A 19715-nucleotide genomic window follows, 5' to 3' on the forward strand; every position below is an offset into this window, starting at 1 on the left:
CTGTCACAAGGCTACAACATTGAAAAGGGGAGAGGGGGTCGAAAAGATAAAATTGGAGATTGAAAAACTCACGCGTTCAACAAAACAGGTTTTTTTCGGGGAGTGTCTCAACTGCTTTTATCCATGATTGCAGTTATACAAATAAATTGGAAAAATCTCCTACAAAGCAAAATAGAGCAAGTATTTTGAGAAAGAAGAGCAGAAGTACAAGGATGGAAGTGGATATACAGAACTGGTTTTAAGAAATCTGACTTGTCTTTCCAGTGAAATTTTGAAACTTTTCAGTCATATATTTTTCGTTTTAGCTGGTACTTCTTTCCTTTCACTACTTTTGAGTGGTTTCGTGTGTCTATTGCAAAACAATCCAACAGGTTTATAGCAAGCTCTTGGTCATACTATATATCAGCTGGGACGCCACACACATAGCATCCCATTTGAAAGGTATAGTACAAACGATTCGAGGTAGTTTTCTCATCAAGTGTCGGCTCGAGATATTGAATGAATATCAAGAACGAAACGTCTGTCCTGTCTTGGTATCAACCTTCTCCTTGCTGTTGTTTTCAAGGCATTGCTAAGAGAACAAGAAACAAGACACGCTATAGAAGATGCTGAAATTAAAGGACTCGAGCTGCAAGCTCAAAAAGAAATGCTTCAACAGGTAAGTATCCAGCTGTTATGTGGGTTGCCACGTAGACCCTTCGGAGCAAAAAGTAGTTATCTCTTGGGGTCACGGGTCTCCCACACCAGACCTCGTTGGTTTGTAGAGCCTACCCGGATTCCCTAGGGTGTCGTTCAGTATAACCCTATCCTGGATCCTGCGACTCTGTCGCTTTGTAGACCCGTTCCACACTCGGAGAGACTATATCGCAGAAACTTAGATTTCTTGGTGTAAGTCCCGTTCCGCATCCGTAGAGACGATATCTCAGAGCCCCCAAATATCCGTTCCTGAGATTGCGGAAACGAAAACATTGCAGTTGCGCGACATGTTCACTGACCAACGTTTCCGGCAACTGGTGTCGCAGCAAAATTGTGATATAAGTAGCAAGAAGTGCTGCCTAGAGTAACAAGTGATGTGTTTTTTTTTGTTCAACGACATAGGACTTGATACGCGATGAGCTCCAGTCTTCGTTCAAGCAACGATCAGAGCAAACGATCCAGCGCAAACAACAAGAACTGGAGGAGCAGCTGTTTAAAAGAACAATGGACGCTGTGCAGGAGGTGGACATTGACTCACAAAGGGTCAGTCAGTTAGTCAGTCAGTCAGTCAGTCAGTCAGTCAGCCAGTCAGTCAGTCATTCAGTCAGTCAGTCAGTCAGTCAGTCAGTCAGTCAGTCATTCACCCCTTGAGACATAGACACAGACAGACAATCATTCGGTCGGTTAGTCGATCAGTCAGGTCTTTCAGACAAACAGACCGGTAGTCAGTCGGTCAGCCAGTTAGACAAACAGAGTCAGTCAGTCAGTCACTCCTTCAGTCAGGCACAGACAGACAGTCAGTCAGCCGGTCAGTCGGTTCATTTTATAGACAAACAGACAGTCAGCCAGTCAGACAAACAGACAGTCAGTCAATCAGCCAACCTGACAGACAGACCTCACTCAGTTACAAAGAAACTAGGAGAACTTGGACAATTGTTTTTTGTCGCGATTTGTCAAATGAACCCTATTTTAACCCTAACAACGAACTGAAAAAACGAGTCCAGAAAAAAAAAACTGAAATGAGAAAAGCGTGATAAGTAGCAAGATAAAACTGTTCAAACCGCTATGAAATCTTTCACTTGCATTGCAAACTGTACTCTCTCACATGGTAATTTACTGCTTAAACTATTGCTTTTTCTGCTCTTTTTGTCTTTTCTTGTATAAAAGTGGAATCTACGGAAATTTTAAAGTCATAAGCAAGTGTTAAAATCGTCCTGGTTGGGTTTGGAATCGATTTTGCCGTGTGTGAAACACATGTAGTTAAACATACATGAGAAAAGAATTTGGCATTTATAATTGTTCAAAATTTCTTAGCGTTTGTCCAATAACCGCAGGCTTGCAACATCCGGAGCATTTCAATAATACAGATAAGTAGTTTAAGTATTCTGTTTCATCATCAGGTTTCTCAAGAGGAACTAGCCAAGGCTCAACAAAAGCACTCTTCTGTTAATTTGGAGGGAGAGGTGGAATTGAGAACCAGACTGGATGATCTTCACAGAGAGCTCAATGAAGTGAAGGTGAGATTATTGAACTGGTGAACAATGGCCATCGTAAAAAGCAAAAGACGTCAACTGTGCGAAAACCAGATAAGTTAAAAGCATTTTAGTCACTCGTGAAAAGCGCAGGAAAGGTCGCGTAAACTTTGGTGTTTGATTGGTCGAGATGGAAATATCCTCGCTCTTATTCAGTTGGTCAGAGTGTACTGCTAGAGATTTTTATCTGGCCCATTGTTTCAAAGGCTGGATAACTATTATGTGGATAAGTGTTAACAAAACAAATCACGCTATCCGCTGGGTAGTGATTTATCAGGTGGATAGCGTTATCCACCTTTCGAACAATCCGGACCTGATTGTTGACCTTATTTGACTAGTTTTCACTCGAGTGTCGTAGGTCAGCGTCAAATAACACAATTGCGCCGGGTCGGTTTTTTTAAGTAATCGCCGTAGCAGGCTAGTTTCTTTTATGTCGAAGCACAAACCCCGTTTCTGCGCCAAGATGTGAGAGTTTTATTTTATGGTTACCAATCTTAGGTTGCCCAGCATGTTTTAGAGAACAAAGAAAGAGAGAACGAAGTTCAGTCGCTTGTTCATGAGCTGAGGAACAAAGAGGTAGGCAATTAAAAAAAATTATTTCATTCCTGTCTCTTTTCTTGAGCTGCGCAAATTTGACATACCTATCTTTTCGCGGGTGTTCCAACTAGAACGATTTGACATTCAAGGAAGGGTAAAATTGTGATTGAGTTGGGTGTGCTTCAGCTTTTCTCTACTTTTCATACTTTCGTTCCCTGTTACACTGGAAAATAAGATACCGTATTCACTTGATGATTGGTCGATTTTAAGTATTTTTATTAACTATCAAGTGGCTAGTGCAAGGTTTTAATAATTTTTAGTAATTTCTAGCTTTTATTGTGTCCCCAGTTAGCGCCTATCGCGCTTGATCTATTTGACACGTAAATAACGTTTCTTGCTTGTTATCACAGAACGAACGGTCGTGGAAGATTTCACAAGCTTTGCTGACTCGCCGGAATAAAAATTTTACGCACGCACTGTCCTAGAAATAATCTCTTCATCGTCATTTTTAGGTCCTCGGTTTTAAACAAGAAAGTTTTCCGCTCTTTTTCCTTGTCGATTCTAACGCTGGTAATGCTGACTGAGGATTCTCTTTGCAGAATGACGAAGTCGCCAAAAAGCAATCCGAGTTGAGACAACAGAAGGCTATCGTTGCCGAGGAGGAAAGAAGACGAATGAATCTGTTAAACGCCTTGTCGCGAGATCACACCGCGACAAACCATGATTCCGAGTCATTCTGTACGTAAATGCTTTTATTCAATACAATGTTACAACTTTGATATGGTTAGCCAACAGCCAGCTAGTCTGCCTCCCACTAGTTGGGATTTTTAAGCCTATAATGTTTAAATCGTTGTCTTTAAGCCTTTTATTTTTATGTTTATTCTGTCAGTTTAAGTAGCATGCATGAGAACTATCTTGTTGAAGTCGTTGTAGCTAAGCACATCGACTCAGTACTATAGTCATTCAACAACATTTAGCCTATTTCCAATGACTCTTGTACTCCGTTTCTGTTCGTTGTACTCTGAAACGAACATTACTGATGGTCCTTGCCTCCGTATCTTGTGTGGAAAAGGCATAGTTAATTGCTTTATAGTGTTGATTAGTACTAGCGAGTTACAGCTACAACACCTCGATGGTCATGTTCAAATTTATAGTGCTACTTATTATGTTTAAAATATCGACATCTTAAACTCAGTTTCATGTGGGCTTTCAGGATATTTATTAATTTAGTACGGATTCGCTGTAATTAGATTATATTGAACGTTTATATCGCCTTGATGTCATGCACATAGCATAATCCCATAACGGTCATTTCATTCTGATTTGTGTAACGCAGCTCGACTGAGGGACATTCGTCAAGTCCCGGATGAGGCCAGACGGCCGTTAAGTGCCGTCATGCCCAGTAACACGGATAGCAGCACAACCTCAACGGACTGGGACTCAAGCGGGACTCCAATCACTTCACATGGTAATGATTATCCCCTACTTTTAGTCTCCTAGCAAGATAAGTTTTGACTTTTCACTTGGATTCAGAATTAGGGTCACGAATCGAGAAACAGTTGCCGACCTTTATTTTTCTACAGGGTAACTTCTCCGGAATTGACAATTGACTCACCAAATGCCTTAACGGGATACCAGTGTTTGTTGACATACACCAAAGAAAGGCCAAGCCTGAACGCTGTGCTTACCTTGCTATCTTCAGTCTTTTTACATTGTTTTTTGCAAAAGTGTCAATCATTTCCGTTCAGTTGCTACATTGGGGGCGTTTTGAAATTATAAAGTCGCAAGTAAAAAGAGGCTTGTTGTACAAACCAGAGATTTCGTCGGAAGAATGGCTGTTGGCTGTCAAGGCCCTCCCCCCCCCCCCCCCCCGCCCCTTTAGTATCAATCATGAATGAAAGAATCTACGCGCTGGTACCTAGAGGTAGGCTTTTGCTACTTGTTTTTGCTCTTGCTAGAGTTCTGTTAACATAAGTTACAGAGCAAATTAAAGAAATTCCCTAGTTCAGTTTTCCGGGACTCTGTTACCTGTTTACTGCCCTCTGACTCAATTAAGGCCATTTCCGAGTTACCTCGTGCCTCTGTTTCAAAACGAGTCTTCGTGCTAACCTTTCATATGAAAATGAGTTGGAACATGTAGGCGGTACACATTTTCTTATGAATGGTTTCGCACCAAGACTCGTTTCGACATAGAGGCAAAAAGCAACCGGAAATGACCAATTTCCTGACTTGAAATATTGTCGCGTTTTACTGTCACAGAACCTTCACTAGAACGTCAGCGGGGAACGTTTGAGAAGCGTGAACTGGAACTTATGGCTGAAGTTAGAGATCTTAGAAAACGACTTGCTGCCAGAAGACAGCAGCGTCCACCTGGCTTTCTGGGAAATATACAACAATAACTACCAGTTGGTGGAGAATTTTATTTAAGTTCTCTAGCGTTTCTTAGAACGATTTATTGTAAATATCTTGTACCCAAGGACTTGGTAGTTAAGTTCCGGTTGTCCTTTATATACGAACAGTTGAATAAGAACGAGCTATTTGAGTTAAAGCTGGTAAATCTTTCCAGCTCACTCCAGTTGGACGGAGAAACAAGCGTCGTATTTCTGTTACAACTCCCGACGCCTGGAGAGTTTCAGGAAAACTACCCGGCTCGCAGTCGCGAGCACAGCAGCTGTTGTCACAACCCGTTCCTAGGCAACTCTTTTTTCCTTCCTTGAGAAAGGTGGAAGAGAGGGGAAGGGGAACCGGCTGCATGGGAACTTTGTTGCTGTCGTCATAGGATACGTCATGTTGCTTAGCAACGTACCGTTGTCCACCGCGTGAGGTTATTACCAAACATTTACTTGTTCCTACGAAGTATATTAATTGTTTTCGGAATACTGTACAACAGTTCCGAACCAGTAAGGACCAGCACGTATTTTCTCAGTGGTATCAGTTAGATAAACAAAGTAAACTTTGATCTGACTTTTTCTTGCTTTGGCAAATTGTATGTTTACACCCACGAGTTTGGTTTGTCTTATTGCAGTGATTCCCTTGTTTTGAGTTTGCTCCCCAAATATTTGAAAATGAAAAAATGTAATGATAAAGCGGTTTTCTACGGTCTGCAAATTAGTTTAAACCCAGAGTAATCAGTGTGCTTCTCGTTTCTTCCCAAGGTGCTATATAACCGATACGTTTTCAAAACAGGCCCAGAAAAGCACTGCAGCCAAATTAATGTCAACTGGCTTTGGCTTTTTCACCTGATTGACCACAGAAACATGTTCGCTCTGGTTTTTAAGCTCACGTAAGACGAGAATTTTTGCACCAGCTTTACATTCAAACACCGCCCTAGCTGTTCAGTTAAACTCAGAGATAATTGGTTTTTATATATTTTCTGTAAACTCGGTGTACAAAAGAAGCTAGTTTTATACGTTTTTATCTTCATGGTACAATAAATACTCTGCGTCCTGTACGTAGTCTCAACGTGGTGTGCAAGAGGGTGTGGTCCTGTAAAGAAGATAAAGAAAAAAAGGGAAAAGTATTAGCTCGGGAAATACTATTTTGTTGTTGTTATTGTTGTTGTTGTTTGTTTTCTCACCCAGCAGACGTATAATTTCCTCGCAAAAGAAGGCTGATAACGTAACCCCGTGATCGTGAGCGTAAGACACTGGTGTATACTAGTCGCTAGTTTGGCAGTGTGGTCTTGGAAAGCCTTCGATTGTGTGGATCATTTGACGTGTATTGAAAAACAAGGAAAACTAATATTTGGGGTGACAATGTCCGTAAATTTTAGCATACCTTTACGTCAAGTGGCCAGTCGCCAAATTATAGTTTTTTCGTAAAAAAAAAAATGCGCCAACTTTGCTGAGAGTTTTTTAAAACGCGCCAACTTTGCAGAGGGTTGTTTAAAACGCACCAACTTTACCGAGGGTTTTTCCTTAGCTAGAGAGTGCCCTGTCAGTTGTTTAAAACGGTTACTTTTATCCTGGTAGACATTCGTTTCATCACGAATAATGTATTCCTTACAACAGTGACAAGAATCAACACGGAGCAACCAACGCAACGAAGCAAAACAACGTGCGAAAGAAGACTCCATTAAACAAGTTTCACCTTAGACGCAGAGTACTAAAGACGCCCCAACTGGTTTGCATTGACCTAGTGAAATACATTTACCCTTTTTAAAAGCTGGGAAATACTTAGCAACGAGAATCTGACTTGTATTCTGGCTACCTTTTTTTATTACTTTTTGTCAGTCGAGAACTTTAGAAATTGTTCAATCAAGAGACTTATTGCAGAAACGCTGTTGGTTAATGGGCTCTGGCAAAATTGTGTAGATGTCATCGCCCGTACGTGATAACACGGGCACTGCAGATAAAATTTATAAATAGATAGCGTGCTGCCAAATTTGTGTCATTGTGAGTTTTATGGCCGTGTGTTGTTGAGGTGCGTAGTTTTAGTGTTGTCAATGCTTATCTGCAAATAAAAATTTTGAATAGAAGGCGTATCCCGCAAAACTTGTGTTAGTTTCCTTTTTATTTTTGCCAGGTCTTGCTGAAGTACATAGTTTTAGTTTTGTGTTGTATGGCACTTGTGTTTTGTTTTAATTTAAACATTTTCCAACTCTGTAGCGGGAGAGATCCAAAAGAGACATGAAAACAGTTACGTAACTAACCAATCAAATTGGCGATTTTATTACTTTGGTAGAATGACAGGTACAGACAAGGTTATATTACAATCTGTCATCATGGTACAAATCAATTTTATGTACAAATATTGGGCTCTTCCTAAGCAAACTTAATTTTCGTAATGTGAAAATGACATCCATTTTTAACGTAAAAGGGAAATAATTTTAACAAGTCATCGTCCGGCGAACGGAGGTTTACCTTTGGATGGTGTAGACGATGAAGGATAGCTCCAATGGCGGTCTAAGCTGTCGTATTTAAGGGTGCGCTTCTTGTATTGTTCGTATCATCTTGCGCGACTCGATTCTGTAAAGCGGTAACGCGATTGTTTCTTAGAGATAAACTGCAACGCCCCCGAGAACGGCTGTGGGTGATTTTCATCCAGAGCGCCGAAGCACCGTGGCGAAAAGTCTCATTAAAAATAAAATAAATGCACGGGTTTATCGCGCTTTTGCTGTAGGCCAGGAACCACACGAGAAAATAAATATGTGGTGACTTGCAAATGTCATTAGAGAAATTTTGGAAGCAGAGCATGCTTTCTATCCAGATGGGAAGCCAGCAGATAGCAAACAGCAGAACAATTGCAACAAGCATGCCTATGATTCTTCTGTTCATCTTCTCAGTGTGATAGTGGTGGTGATTTGGAATATGAAGCTCATTTCCCGGTGTCTCTCGCAGGCATAACTTTAGCATCACGGCAGTGTACAGAGCGCCCTGGATTATTAACGGCGTGCACTTGAACAAGACGAAGATGGCCACGAAGTAAATCTCGATCGACTCGGATTCCCAGAACGACAGGTAACAAATGTTACTGCCTTTAAACTCTTGGACGTTCGCTAGGAAAATCATCGGGACTGTGAAGATAATCGAAGTGATCCATATGATTCCTATTATCCCGAGGGCCACATGGCGCGTGATGATCCTCTTAAGAGGAAAGAACACCACAATGAATCGATCCACTGCCATTGTGGCCAAACTTTGGGTGGTTACCAGTGCAGAGAGCGCCATTACAACGGATTTCAGTTTGCACAAAGCGTGTCCCAACGTGCCTTGGACCAACCAGCTGGACAAAGCCAGTGTAATGACGGCTTCTGTCGAACTAGAGACGGTGATTAGGATATCGGCGGCCGCTGTATTGACGACAAAGAAGTTGTTCGGTGTCTTCATGTGATGGTTGTAATTCTTGTGCACTATTGCAATAATGAGACTGTTACCCACCAACGAGGTCACAATAATAGCACAGTAAGCTGCTACTTTGATCCCTGTGATATAATGCGGTTCTGAAAACAAATTTTCCTCTTCAGCTTCGGGCTCTGTCTGATTTTCCATTGTATACCTCCTTGCTGTTTTTTCTTCTCTCTTTTTTCAGTATTCTTGCTGGCTCGCCGAATGAAAGCTTAATGAGATCCCTTTTCAAGCGCGAGGTTTTTATCAGCTTAATTAAACCGCGAATCTGTGTTCAATTTGAGTGGCAGACGTCCGTATAATTTCAGAGAGTTTATGATTACTTTTGATTGATTGCCAGTGGTTATTAGTTCCCCGTACTCTCAGCTAGATAACTTGGTCCCTCACTTGCTTGATCTAACCGCAGTCTGTGACGAGGCTTATCAATCCATCGTTTTCCTCACTTTAAAGAGACTATGATCTATTTGGCGCAAACGTATGGTTAATTTTCCGTCATCATGTGTTGCCAGTGTCTGGCACAAACTAAATTGTCTTCACAGATTAGAGAATTGCCAACTTGTGACAAGGATGAAATATTATAGGGAGGGGCAAGTACGAGTTTAAGTGTTCCGCTCAGTTTTATAAAATAAGAAGCCCTCTCTGGAAATTTATCCGTGCCTCTCATAGAAAAGGCTAGCGAATGTTGTAATCAGTCGTGAAAAACTGTCACAGTGTTCAAATAACAGATAGGAAAAGCAAATAAAGTGGCATTGCACAGATAATAATGAAAGTTTCAAGATCTTCTTAATTGCAGTCGATTTTTTAGCCTTCCGGCATATGTCGAAAACAAAATAGTTTTGTTTAGGTGGGTCCATTTACGACTACGAAACTTTTGAATTTTTTCGCCTGGTTGTGGCTCTTCAAAAACGTTTAATGGTAGGCTAATCCTATGCGGTATGTTTCATCAGACTTCCGCCGGAAGACAGGAGTAAACGGCAACTTCCTCGCAAAACCGGCGAGGACAACTATAACAGCAGGTGCTTTGTTGAGATGCCGCCTACGCAAACTGCTTAATAAATTCTCCAAATGCACTCGAGAGATAAGTATCTCTTAAGCCTGGTAAATGAACATCTAAGGAACAAATATCGAGAACGAAACCATTAAGCCATAGGTAACTCGAAGACTGTATGTGGTGGGATGTCTTGTCTGAAAATCGAATTGCTGATATGACATACGCGGGCTGTCTTTATAAATAACGCCTGTTTTCACTAAGGCTTGTGTATCCAATCTGTAGTTTCAAACGTTCTCAGTCAAAGTGGTTCAGTTATTTGAGCACAGCGAACGGAGCTAGACTTAACAGTACGGACGTTAGCTCTTAATTCTTGATCATAAAAAAGCACAGAACAGTGAGTGAAAGTTCTCTTACCGTTAGAAACTCAGAACAAGTCGGGAACTGAAGTGGAGATGCGTCTCCATCAGACCGACAAAGCCGGCAGTTTGTTATGTTAACATAGCTAAGACAAGTATAGGTAAGCCAAATTGCTAACCAATACAAAGAGGAAGGTTTAGATATTCGCAACGTGCAAAGTGCGTGGTGAACTCAAAATTAAAAAAAGAAACAAATCATTTCGAGCTGATAGATAAAATCAAGTCCTAGGGCTTTCTGCGTCTCTTCCCATTCTCCTCGCGGCGTAGTCTGCTGGATGACAAAGTTAGTAAGGCATGAAAATGGTACTTGTTCTCCCAATTGAGTATTCAATTAAACACGCTTTCTCAATACTCACACAAATGGTTGCTTGTTTATTACCGCTGATCTCGGTTGGTATCTTAGCTGTTGAAAACAAAATAACGAGTGATGAAAATAAAACCACGAGAAGAAAGATAAAATAAAGAGAGAAGAAAAGCGATAATAGCACCTGTATTTGTCTTCTGGAAGGGTCTAGTTGACTTGGCGGCGTCGACATCTCAACTTCCTCTGTGGTGAAAAAAATGAAAATTACCTAACTGTGGACCCCTGAATTGTCTTAACCAAATTGCACGGTACGAAACGACAAACTATTGACTCAATATTGTACGTACGGCTGGGGCAGTCGGTCTGGTGGGGTGTAGAACTAATTTGTGTTGCGCCTTGAGATGATGAGGGAGTTGTGTACTGTGATCTGTTGCTTAGTCCACTGTTGCCTGGTGTGCTCGACCTGAAACACAAAAGAAAGAAAAAGTCTACAGATGTAGAAACGAACGAAACGGCAGTAGTGAAGCTTTTAGTCAATTTAGGACGGTGCAGTGATCTATCAACGAAAGGATCTGACACCTAGTGGAGGAAACTATATTGAATAGGGATGGTTACGAAATCCAGAGAACGACTGGGGAAAAAGTTCCTAATAAAAAGGTGTTGCCGAGAATATTCTGACAGATTCCTACGATAAGGGGGAAAAGGAGAATTGACTGACCTGTTTGTTAATAACATGGCAGGCGATGACATGGGAGAATACGAAACCCCGGTTGCTCCAAGCCCTGAGGGCGTAGCTGCTTCATAACTTCCCGGAGTGTTGGCCGTCCTGGACAGGTGCATCCCTTGAAGGTGGGATCTACAAATACAGTGACACGGCTAAAAACAATACGAATCTACTTTTAGAAAATCGTTTTCTCGCAGAAGGACTTTTTTCGTCATACATTAAAATACAACTCGGTAAGTGACATAAGCTACAATCCAGAGTAGCTTCTGTTACCCAATGAATAAATACCTCAGTCTATACCAAGCGAGTTAACACAACCATCGTTTCTCTCCAGTTATCAAATAGTCCCCATGAACTAAAAGTAGTTTTCAACCTGATTATTCTGACCCGGCTACTTTTGGGTTCAAAGTAATAAGCCATAGTCACGTTAGTGTAATCCTTCTCCTTTCCATTTTGCTTACCTAAGAACAGTCCCAGGTGTTCCTCCTGCGGACCCTGGACGCGACAAAGGCTGTTTGTTTGGAGATGGTGTTTTTCTGATTGTACCTAGAGCAAGAGTAATCTCACAGTTTTGAATGTGTCTGCGGGATATTTGATAGAACTCTTTATAGTGAGCTTCCAAAGGTCATTTGAACATTTTTAGCACTGCACGACAATAGAAATCGGTTTGACTGCATGGAAGAGCTCAATTAAATCTTATAGAGGCTTTCCATCTTGTTTGCTAAAGCCTGACTTACACATGTGATTCAAACAAAAGCACAAAACATGCATACGGCGCAAGAACTTAAAAATGATTTTTCCAAGCAAGTTTTTTTGCTTGCTCTTGGATATGGGACAGCCGTGTAAACTGGAATAAACAAGTTATTAACTCAAGCGGCCCCTTATCGAGGTTCTCACTGGTTCACATACAGCGCTTTCCAGGAAAGTTTTCCCTCAGTCGAAATGAGAACCGCAACAGCGCACACGATAGTTTATATTGTGTCATGGTGTTTAAGCGTAATCGAAGAAAAACAATGGGAAAATCAGCAACAGTAAATACTTTATTCATTGGAATTAACGGTAAAACAGTGCAAACTTGGATCCATCATCCGTGAACTAGTACCACCCATAACAAATCCGAGCATTAGTGAGCCGGATGAGACTGAAATACTACTCACCCATAAACCCGTTACAAGGTGGAGTCCTGACAGACAATCTCGTGGGGCCAGACGCTGTGCGGGATAACTGGTTCTGAAATAAAATTAGAAAGAAGTCGTAAATTCAGCCCTCCTCCACATACTCAGAACTGGGTCAGACTATACTTAAAAAATGAATTCCACTGTACCTGCCACTGGTTTGATGCTTTATTCTCTTTCTGTGAGCTGGAGAGAAGTGAAAAAAATACCATTAGTGCTCCCGCTGAGAGGCAGTTATTCTCTATCCCCGACAAAGAAGAGGGGCCTGAAGGAGTAAAACCGGTAGTAATTTGCAAATTATTTTCACCGGGAAAATGGGATTTGTTTTCACAGGAAATCACACAGAAACATAGCTAAACATGGGAGTATGACCGGTATTTGGAAAAAATATAGGCTGGGGAATGCGATTTGGGCAAAATTTGGCTTGGGAAATGGGATTCATAATTCCCCCCCCCCCCGCCCCCCCCCCCCCCACTCCTCCCGCTCCACTTCAGGGCTCTCGGAGAATGACACAAGTGGTTTCAGTAAACCTACGTATTCGAATTTAAAGAGTTTCCGATTCTTATTTATTAGCCAATCAAAACTAGCATCAGCATCACCACGAAGGTTGTCGCGAAAACTTGACACGGAGTACATGTTGCCTAACATTGAACAACATGCTAGCCGAAAATAACTGGTTTCTTCAGTGTTTAGAGCGACACGGAAATTCCGACCGACGTGAAAAACTGCACTTCAATCTTATGACCCTTGATACAGCCAGTCACAGATGTAGGACTGATATTACGCGCGCTTCAATTGTTTTTTCAAACACTAGGAATCAAGATATGAAAAGAATATTAATATAAAAATCAGTGATACCGGAAAGATACTCAATCAAATTTATAAATTTTACCTGTTAGGTGTGATCCTACCGTAAGGTGAAGCTGAGCACTGGCTGCCCGTCGGAGATGGTGTGTGACCTGCAATTACCAGGAGGCTAACTTTTAAGCCTGAACCCAGTTGCTATGTAAACTGTGCCTCCTTGGACTACCGCCTTGTCGTGGAGGGGGAGGTTGCGTGCCTCAATGACCCTGAGAGCTATACCGCCGGGGGTCTTCCCCCGGTAGGTCTAACCTTGGTGGGCAGGTCAAAGGGTAGAGGCCAGACTAAATGGTAGTCACTGGCCCTCCAGTTTGGGGGCTGGGCGTGCGGCTAATCCCCACACCCCATAAAAATAATTGATTACGGAAACCGACCGGCCTCAAGAGTCCTGATGGGCCCGATGAGGATGAGTGAGTGTGTGGGAAACTGTTGAATTGGTTCTTAAAAGTATAGGGGGAGAGCTACCACAAGTTGGGTAAGGTTTGATGGTACATTTTCTTTCTGAATACACTCATGATCATATGCGCTCTCAAGTGTAATTCATTTCATATACTTACCTCGTTTCATTGGGGCTGCCCCTGGTGAGTTGCGATAATTGTGAGGGGTTCCCGGTCTACTCGAACTACTAGCAAGTAGCCTCTTTAGGTGACTGTTCTCTTCTTGTAGGACAGCAACTTCTCTGTTCAATACGTATTTAAAAAAAAATAGCGAGCAGATTACAAAAATAGCTACTTGAAGTTATGCGCCTGTAAAGGTATGATGGCGGAATTGCGAAAATTCACAGCGTTTTGTTAATAGTGCGAGGCTAACTTCTGACCGCAAACTGATTGGATTACTCTGTACAGCTCGCAGGATTTCGCGCGGGAGCCTCGCAAACCACTCGCGCAAGATATCCAGTCAGCCACGCGGGCTATGATTGGCGCTGATTCTAGGCTTATCACACTGGCCTTAAGATACATCCCGTTCATTTCGTTTGTAACGAGGCGGGTGATTTCCTCGAAAGACAGGAGATGGAAATACGTTTTCATATTTTGCATGTCTGGATAGGATAACAAAATCAGTCCCTTGAACGTACAGCTTTATCGGTAACTCAGGAAAACATCTCCTTGTCTATTCCCTTAAAATGTTGACAGCTATTTGATACTGACTTCATTAACTATTACCACTCTGTTACAGGTTTTCAGATTGTGTTTAGAACGAGTGATTTTTGCACGAAGGTTAACTAAACCAGATTGACCGGGTGAATGACGTTTTGCTCGTCAACTGCAACTCGGTATTTTTCGGTCCATGTAAAAACAGACGAACATAGATTAGCCATTTAGTTAGAACTTTAGTGACTTAAAAGTAACGAAAAATGAGATGACTCGTACCGTTCAAGTTCTTGGAACCTCGACATTTCTCTCTGAAGCCTCTCTGCCGCTAAAACCTTAAATGACAACACTAGACGCAAATTAGTTTCTCCAAGACACGGAAGCGCTCGAAAAGAAAGGAAAAAATAAATGTAAAGATGTGAAAGACGAGTTACATGAAAAGAAAAGGGGAAAAGTTTGTTTTGCAAGTCTGCCAGGGTAGTGGAGTTCTTGTATCATTTTTACATCGCATATCTTTACATTTTTTTCTTTTTTTGTGGCAGATATTTTTCCTAACTTGCTCAAACATCTGCTTGAATCCCTTTGTACGGTAATTCTTAGAAGTGGCTCCTCTAATGTCTTGGAACAGTAACAAAAGTAAACAAATTATAAAGAGAGAAACATACACTGTCTTTTCGTTTACTTCCTTATTACAGCAGGATTTGGCTTTTTGAAAGAATACTCCATGAACAATAGAGAAAGCAGTCTGTTGGCCCGCTCCCTCCCTTTTCTTTGTTGAACGAACTGAATGCAAGGTCTGAAAAATCAGGAAAATACCATTCCCTCTCCCTTTACTGACAAACATCTGCCTCTTATTCTGTTGACAGTACCTTTTTATCGTTATTTGCTGCTAGTCTCTGTCTGTGGCTTTTCTGAAACTCCATAACCTTGTATAAATCAACAAAAATAACGAGAACACATGAAAAGATTTATTGAGAGAAGGGTTGTTATTAAGGGTGCGTTCGGTATTTCGTTCTTGATGTCTCGAACGCATGCTTCTTGCTGGAGGCTGTTCTACCATAGTTTATAATTTTAAAAAATGAATAAATACAGCTTGTAAAATATTTTAAAGCTGCTCAAACTGAATTGAACGCTTTTTAATTTTGATAAGTCCTGTCGAGTTTGACAGTACTCTAGAACCGGGTCTAGAAGACCTCACAAGAATCTTTCTCGTAACTCAGATTTCGGCAAGTTCGAATAGTAATGTTTAACTCTGAAATTTGGTGGTTTAGAAATATTTTTGTCGATTGTCAGAAATCAGTGCAGGATACATCTTACATTGAAACTTTTGATTTTTCAAAACCTTTTGACGAATCAGTATAATAAATTTCTTTTTAACTCAGACTAATTTCAGCCCTAAACATCGTTTCATGCATTGGGCTATAGCACTCGAAGAATATCACAATCTCTCTCAAGTGATGGGTGGGGAGAGAGCGGTGGGTTTTGAATATAAAATGTAATAGCCCGTTTGTAATACGCTGATTTTAGAATGTGTTTTATTACCTGTGACAATTGTGAGTGGTATTTCTTGGACAAATCAGCGGGATCGGTGAAGTACATCTGAACTTCGGGTTTCATCTGGAGTGGACATGAAGAAAGAATCATTTAATCACTCAATTGAAGGCGCGATATGGCCAAATGGTTTGTGCGTTGCACTCAACAAGATTCAGCTCACTTACCTGCGATGATAAAACGATTGAGTTACATGTTCTTCTACATATTGTACAATGGTCTGGGCTTGCTGTAGGTCAAAATAAGATTAACAGCATTAATTCATAGTTGTAAGCGTTTTTTAATCATTATCAAATTAAGATTAAGCTTATACGAGCTTCGATCATTTTTCACCGACTTCCACTACTACTCACCTTTTAGACAATCTGCACAATACATGTGGCCACAGTTCGTCAGAGAAAATATCTTTCCTCCCCCAGGTCGAACGAAGCAGTTGTTGCAATGAACCCAATCTGCCATCCTTTACGACTCCAAATTAAAGACGATGCTAGAAACAACTTGCGAGAGCTATGTGAACAAACAGCTCTTTGTTCCTGATCGATTTTCACAACTTATTTCACAATTCGTTACAAAGTTGTTTGACCCAATGTAGCAGATGGTCGTCTAGCAGTAAAACGAAGAAATCTAATATTCTGATGATTTCCCAAAGCATGAAGCTTGTCTCTACAGCGAGGTCCAAAACGCCAGGTAAAACGATCAAAACCAATTCCTGAGGAAAGTCAATTGTATAACGGGAAGCTTTCAACGATGCACACTATGGTTTCCCGTATTCTCCAGGCTGTGTGATCGTGCCACTCCTTTCCGCCAAAACGAAGGTCAAAACGCAAGGACAGTTGAATGGAAATACGAAGGTCACTAGAAGTGAATATGGACGTATAGACGTATTAAAGCGAAGACTTAACCCTTACATTATATAGAAGAAACAGAACTCTCCGAATCAATGTCGGACTTGCTAACTTTGCAAACAAAAAAAAAAATGGCGGGAAAATACTGCGCACCCGCGTCAACGTTTTGCAGTTTTGACAGGGGTGGGGTGAGGAATAATCTACATTTCAAGTGAAATTTCTAGTTCAATTTAAATTTACCTTTATCTGAACACTGCAGACAACCTGTAAAAAGTCAGCCTAGCAAAAAGTATCGTATCCCTTTGTCGTTTTATTTATTACTTAATTTATTTTATTTGTCACACAAAAGTAAATTTACGGAAAAGGACTGCGTGAAGATTCCAAAGAGCGTGAACGAGAATAGACTAGTAACAATCTGATCTGCGGTGTTCGGAACGACTTTATATCGACCTCCATAACTACCGGTAGCTGTTCAGGCAACGAAACTGTACTCTCAAGTGGCATCGTAACTCATGGTATGTTTGTTTTACCGTTGATTGCGTTAAACTTGAAACCTGAATTTCTAACCATTCCTGGCAACTGCTTTCAGTCTTCTGCACAATGCCAAGACTACCACACATTCCCAAACTGTAATGTTCCAAAACGAAATTTAGACAACATCTTCAGAGACCTTAAACAACCCACTTTTCAAAACAGAGACACTTTTCATGGAATTTCAAATTGTTTGTTCCTATTTTTGTTACATATACTGAGTAGAAGCACATTTAGAACTATAATAATACCAAAAAGGTTTTTTAAACATGTTTTATTTTTGCAACTCATTTATTGTGGTAGAATTTGGATTTGGCTTTGCATTTCACATGTTGTAATGGTTCCATTCATATATGTCATATATATGTTTAAGTACAGTTTATATGTACAAGTACTTTTTCCTCTTGGCTCCTTAATGGAATTCTCACAAGCACATCATGTCATGTGCTGAGTACGGGTTTTGTTATGGAAATGGTCCCTGGTTCTTTCTTCCAAATTGCAGCATCCAAAACCACATGTAATTTCTTTTTTTACAGCTTAGCCAGAAAACTTTCATCACAAATATCATTCTCTGTTATCCTGTACAAGAACCTGTCCAGTTTCTAGGTCAACAACTCTTGGAACTTTATCAACAATCTCCAACACTGTGAAGTATTTGCGATTGGACAACCTTTGACATTCCTTTATCACAACAAGATCTCCTCTTGCACATTCATTATTTTCATCATGGGCAAAATACACTTTTCTTTCATTGAAGAACTGAAATCAAAGCAGAAACACAGAGGATAGTTACAAAACATTAAGTAATACTAACAATTGAAATGTACATTGAGTATGTGGTCTGTGTGTGCTATGGGGATAATGTAGCAAGTTTCTTAGTAATTTAGACCAGGTTTTATATCCAGCTGAAGTTATTGCACTTATTTATCTTCCATTATCTTGCAAGCAATTTTAAAAGAAGCTGGAAGGAGGAATGGTGGCGTAATGGTTATTGTACCAGTCTCGAAATCAAATGGTACAGGTTCTGCCCCTAGCCAGGGTCTTGGATGAGACACTTTCTTCTCACAGTACCTCTCTCTGCCCAGGAGCATAAATGGGTACCAGCATATTGTTGAGCCAGCAAGACAAAATGTTGGGGAGAAGCCTTGCGATGGACAAGCATCTCATCTAGGGGGAGTGATAATACTCCTAGTCGCTTCATGCTACAGAAACCATCAAGGGCCAAGAGCCAGTTGGGCTTAACAGGCTTTACTACGTATTTAAGCCAACAAAGGTTTGCGGTCATTCTTGGCCAAAGTGGTCCACGTTCCAGTTTATGTAGCATGAAAACAACTATTACTACTACCTGCCCTGGGTGTGGGGAGAGTAGCAGTGCCAAGCTCACCCCAATATCACCCCAGTAGGTTTTCAGGATGCCCACTCATAAATGCTTTAATTAGCATACCCTTAGAATAAGCAATCCTCCTTCTGGGTAAAGTTTAAAATTAGCATCCCTCCTCATGGGAGCACTTCTCTCCCTCCCCTTTTTTGAGACAATAATTAATACAAAATGTTGTGTTTAATCACTTGTGTGACACTTTAAAGATTCATTGTTATTTCTAGTCACTACTTTACAATACAAGAAACCAGCTTCTTTTCTTCTAAGATCATTACATCTTACAATTTTGTGAGCTACTGTGGAAGTAAATGTTATGTATTGTAACGGAACATTTTAATGATAGTCCCCAGTGTACTTGCAAAGTTGAATTCAAATCAACTTTGCACGCATGCTGGTGATGAAGCCTGGAGAGGGGGGCACTCCCTTATATGGACTATCTAGGTATGTGCGGCCACAAAGGGTATGGTTTTTCGGCTGTCTTGGTCATAACTAGGGTATCGATTTGGGCCATTTTGGTTATCAATTGGGTATGGTTTTAGCACTCTAGTCTTGAATTAGGTATTTTTCTTAGAAGAAGCTACTTTTTCATCATTATTAATAAGACCGTCAACAAAAGCCCTTCGTAACTTATGTTTGGGACAACTGTGTTAGCAGCAATGGTCATAAATAGGCTATCAAATTTCTGGTCAGGTCATAAATAGGGTAGTAAAAAATGCAGACTTTGGTCATGAATACGGTAAGGGTTCTGGGAAGTGGGCCGCACACCCCCACCCAACTTTTCGGGAAGTACCCTCCTAGGTGATGAAGACTGAGGTCAACCAATAACCTCTGATGTCGCTAGCCACTTCCCAGTTGGTATCTGATGTTCATTTTATTGCCGCAGGAAAGCTGGCAGAGATGAAAACCACGCATAGGCTTTAAAATACAAAGAACCTCAAACATAGGAACTTGTATGAAGAGGTTAAAAAGTAGCAAGATGAGCTAAAAACGTTGGTCAGGCTGGATTCGATTCCAGTTGGAAAAGTACTTTTAAAACAACTTAATTAAGTCTTCTAGATGAAAATAAAAAAGCCAAAAATAAATTTAACGTCTTACCGTTTTCAATTTTGTATATAGGGCCATTCTGGTGACCAAAACCTTGACTGTCTTATCCATTTTGGTTCCAATTACTGTTCCAACGTACTGCGCCATGTTGGATTTGCAAACAGCACTGCATTTAAAACTATCTCAAGTGTCT

At 40.8% G+C, this 19715-nt stretch overlaps 4 protein-coding genes across 4 annotated transcripts in view; 1 reads left to right on the forward strand and 3 right to left on the reverse strand.

Moving 5' to 3' along the window:
- The window catches only part of LOC110048133 (TBC1 domain family member 31-like), a 21800-nt gene extending 14542 nt beyond the window's left edge, over positions 1-7258 (forward strand). The window contains exons 19-25 of the mRNA XM_089297260.1: positions 566-658; positions 1099-1239; positions 2097-2213; positions 2727-2804; positions 3365-3503; positions 4102-4233; positions 5025-7258. Of these exons, the coding sequence (XP_089153386.1) occupies positions 566-658; positions 1099-1239; positions 2097-2213; positions 2727-2804; positions 3365-3503; positions 4102-4233; positions 5025-5164 (840 nt within the window). The 3' untranslated portion in view covers positions 5165-7258. The remainder of the gene's footprint in view (positions 1-565; positions 659-1098; positions 1240-2096; positions 2214-2726; positions 2805-3364; positions 3504-4101; positions 4234-5024) is intronic.
- On the reverse strand, positions 5168-16695 carry LOC110048134 (putative E3 SUMO-protein ligase RNF212). The gene is made up of 15 exons (XM_089297262.1): positions 16078-16695; positions 15892-15953; positions 15716-15790; positions 15043-15099; positions 14453-14508; positions 13640-13761; positions 13114-13180; positions 12371-12407; positions 12204-12276; positions 11508-11592; positions 11041-11178; positions 10670-10785; positions 10507-10565; positions 10375-10421; positions 5168-6251 (listed from the first exon to the last, which is right to left on the reverse strand). The coding sequence occupies exons 1-15, from the start codon at positions 16181-16183 to the stop codon at positions 6224-6226; spliced, it is 1128 nt and encodes a 375-aa protein (XP_089153388.1). The 5' UTR covers positions 16184-16695; the 3' UTR covers positions 5168-6223.
- LOC110048155 (neuromedin-K receptor-like) lies at positions 7404-9265 on the reverse strand. Its single transcript, XM_020753941.2, has one exon. The coding sequence runs from the start codon at positions 8753-8755 to the stop codon at positions 7670-7672; it is 1086 nt and encodes a 361-aa protein (XP_020609600.1). The 5' UTR covers positions 8756-9265; the 3' UTR covers positions 7404-7669.
- Positions 16696-17405: 710 nt separating the features above from the next.
- LOC110048154 (uncharacterized) lies at positions 17406-19714 on the reverse strand. Its single transcript, XM_020753940.2, has 2 exons — positions 19574-19714; positions 17406-17859 (listed from the first exon to the last, which is right to left on the reverse strand). The coding sequence occupies exons 1-2, from the start codon at positions 19667-19669 to the stop codon at positions 17665-17667; spliced, it is 291 nt and encodes a 96-aa protein (XP_020609599.1). The 5' UTR covers positions 19670-19714; the 3' UTR covers positions 17406-17664.
- Position 19715: the final 1 nt, after the last annotated feature.

The sequence above is a fragment of the Orbicella faveolata genome, unplaced genomic scaffold, assembly GCF_042242905.1.
Source record: "Orbicella faveolata isolate gen_17 unplaced genomic scaffold, um_ofav_v1 contig_3, whole genome shotgun sequence".
NCBI lineage: Eukaryota > Metazoa > Cnidaria > Anthozoa > Scleractinia > Merulinidae > Orbicella > Orbicella faveolata.

Coding starts and splice junctions, on each gene's coding strand:
- LOC110048155 (XM_020753941.2), bottom strand. CDS start 8,755: ATGGAAAATCAGACAGAGCCCGAAGCTGAAGAGGAAAATTTGTTTTCA.
- LOC110048134 (XM_089297262.1), bottom strand. CDS start 16,183: ATGGCAGATTGGGTTCATTGCAACAACTGCTTCGTTCGACCTGGGGGA. Junction 13,181..13,639: donor GGCAGCCCCAATGAAACGAG/GTAAGTATATGA, acceptor TGGTAATTGCAG/GTCACACACCATCTCCGACG. Junction 10,566..10,669: donor CCAGACCGACTGCCCCAGCC/GTACGTACAATA, acceptor TTTTCACCACAG/AGGAAGTTGAGATGTCGACG.
- LOC110048154 (XM_020753940.2), bottom strand. CDS start 19,669: ATGGCGCAGTACGTTGGAACAGTAATTGGAACCAAAATGGATAAGACA. Junction 17,860..19,573: donor TATATACAAAATTGAAAACG/GTAAGACGTTAA, acceptor CTTTGATTTCAG/TTCTTCAATGAAAGAAAAGT.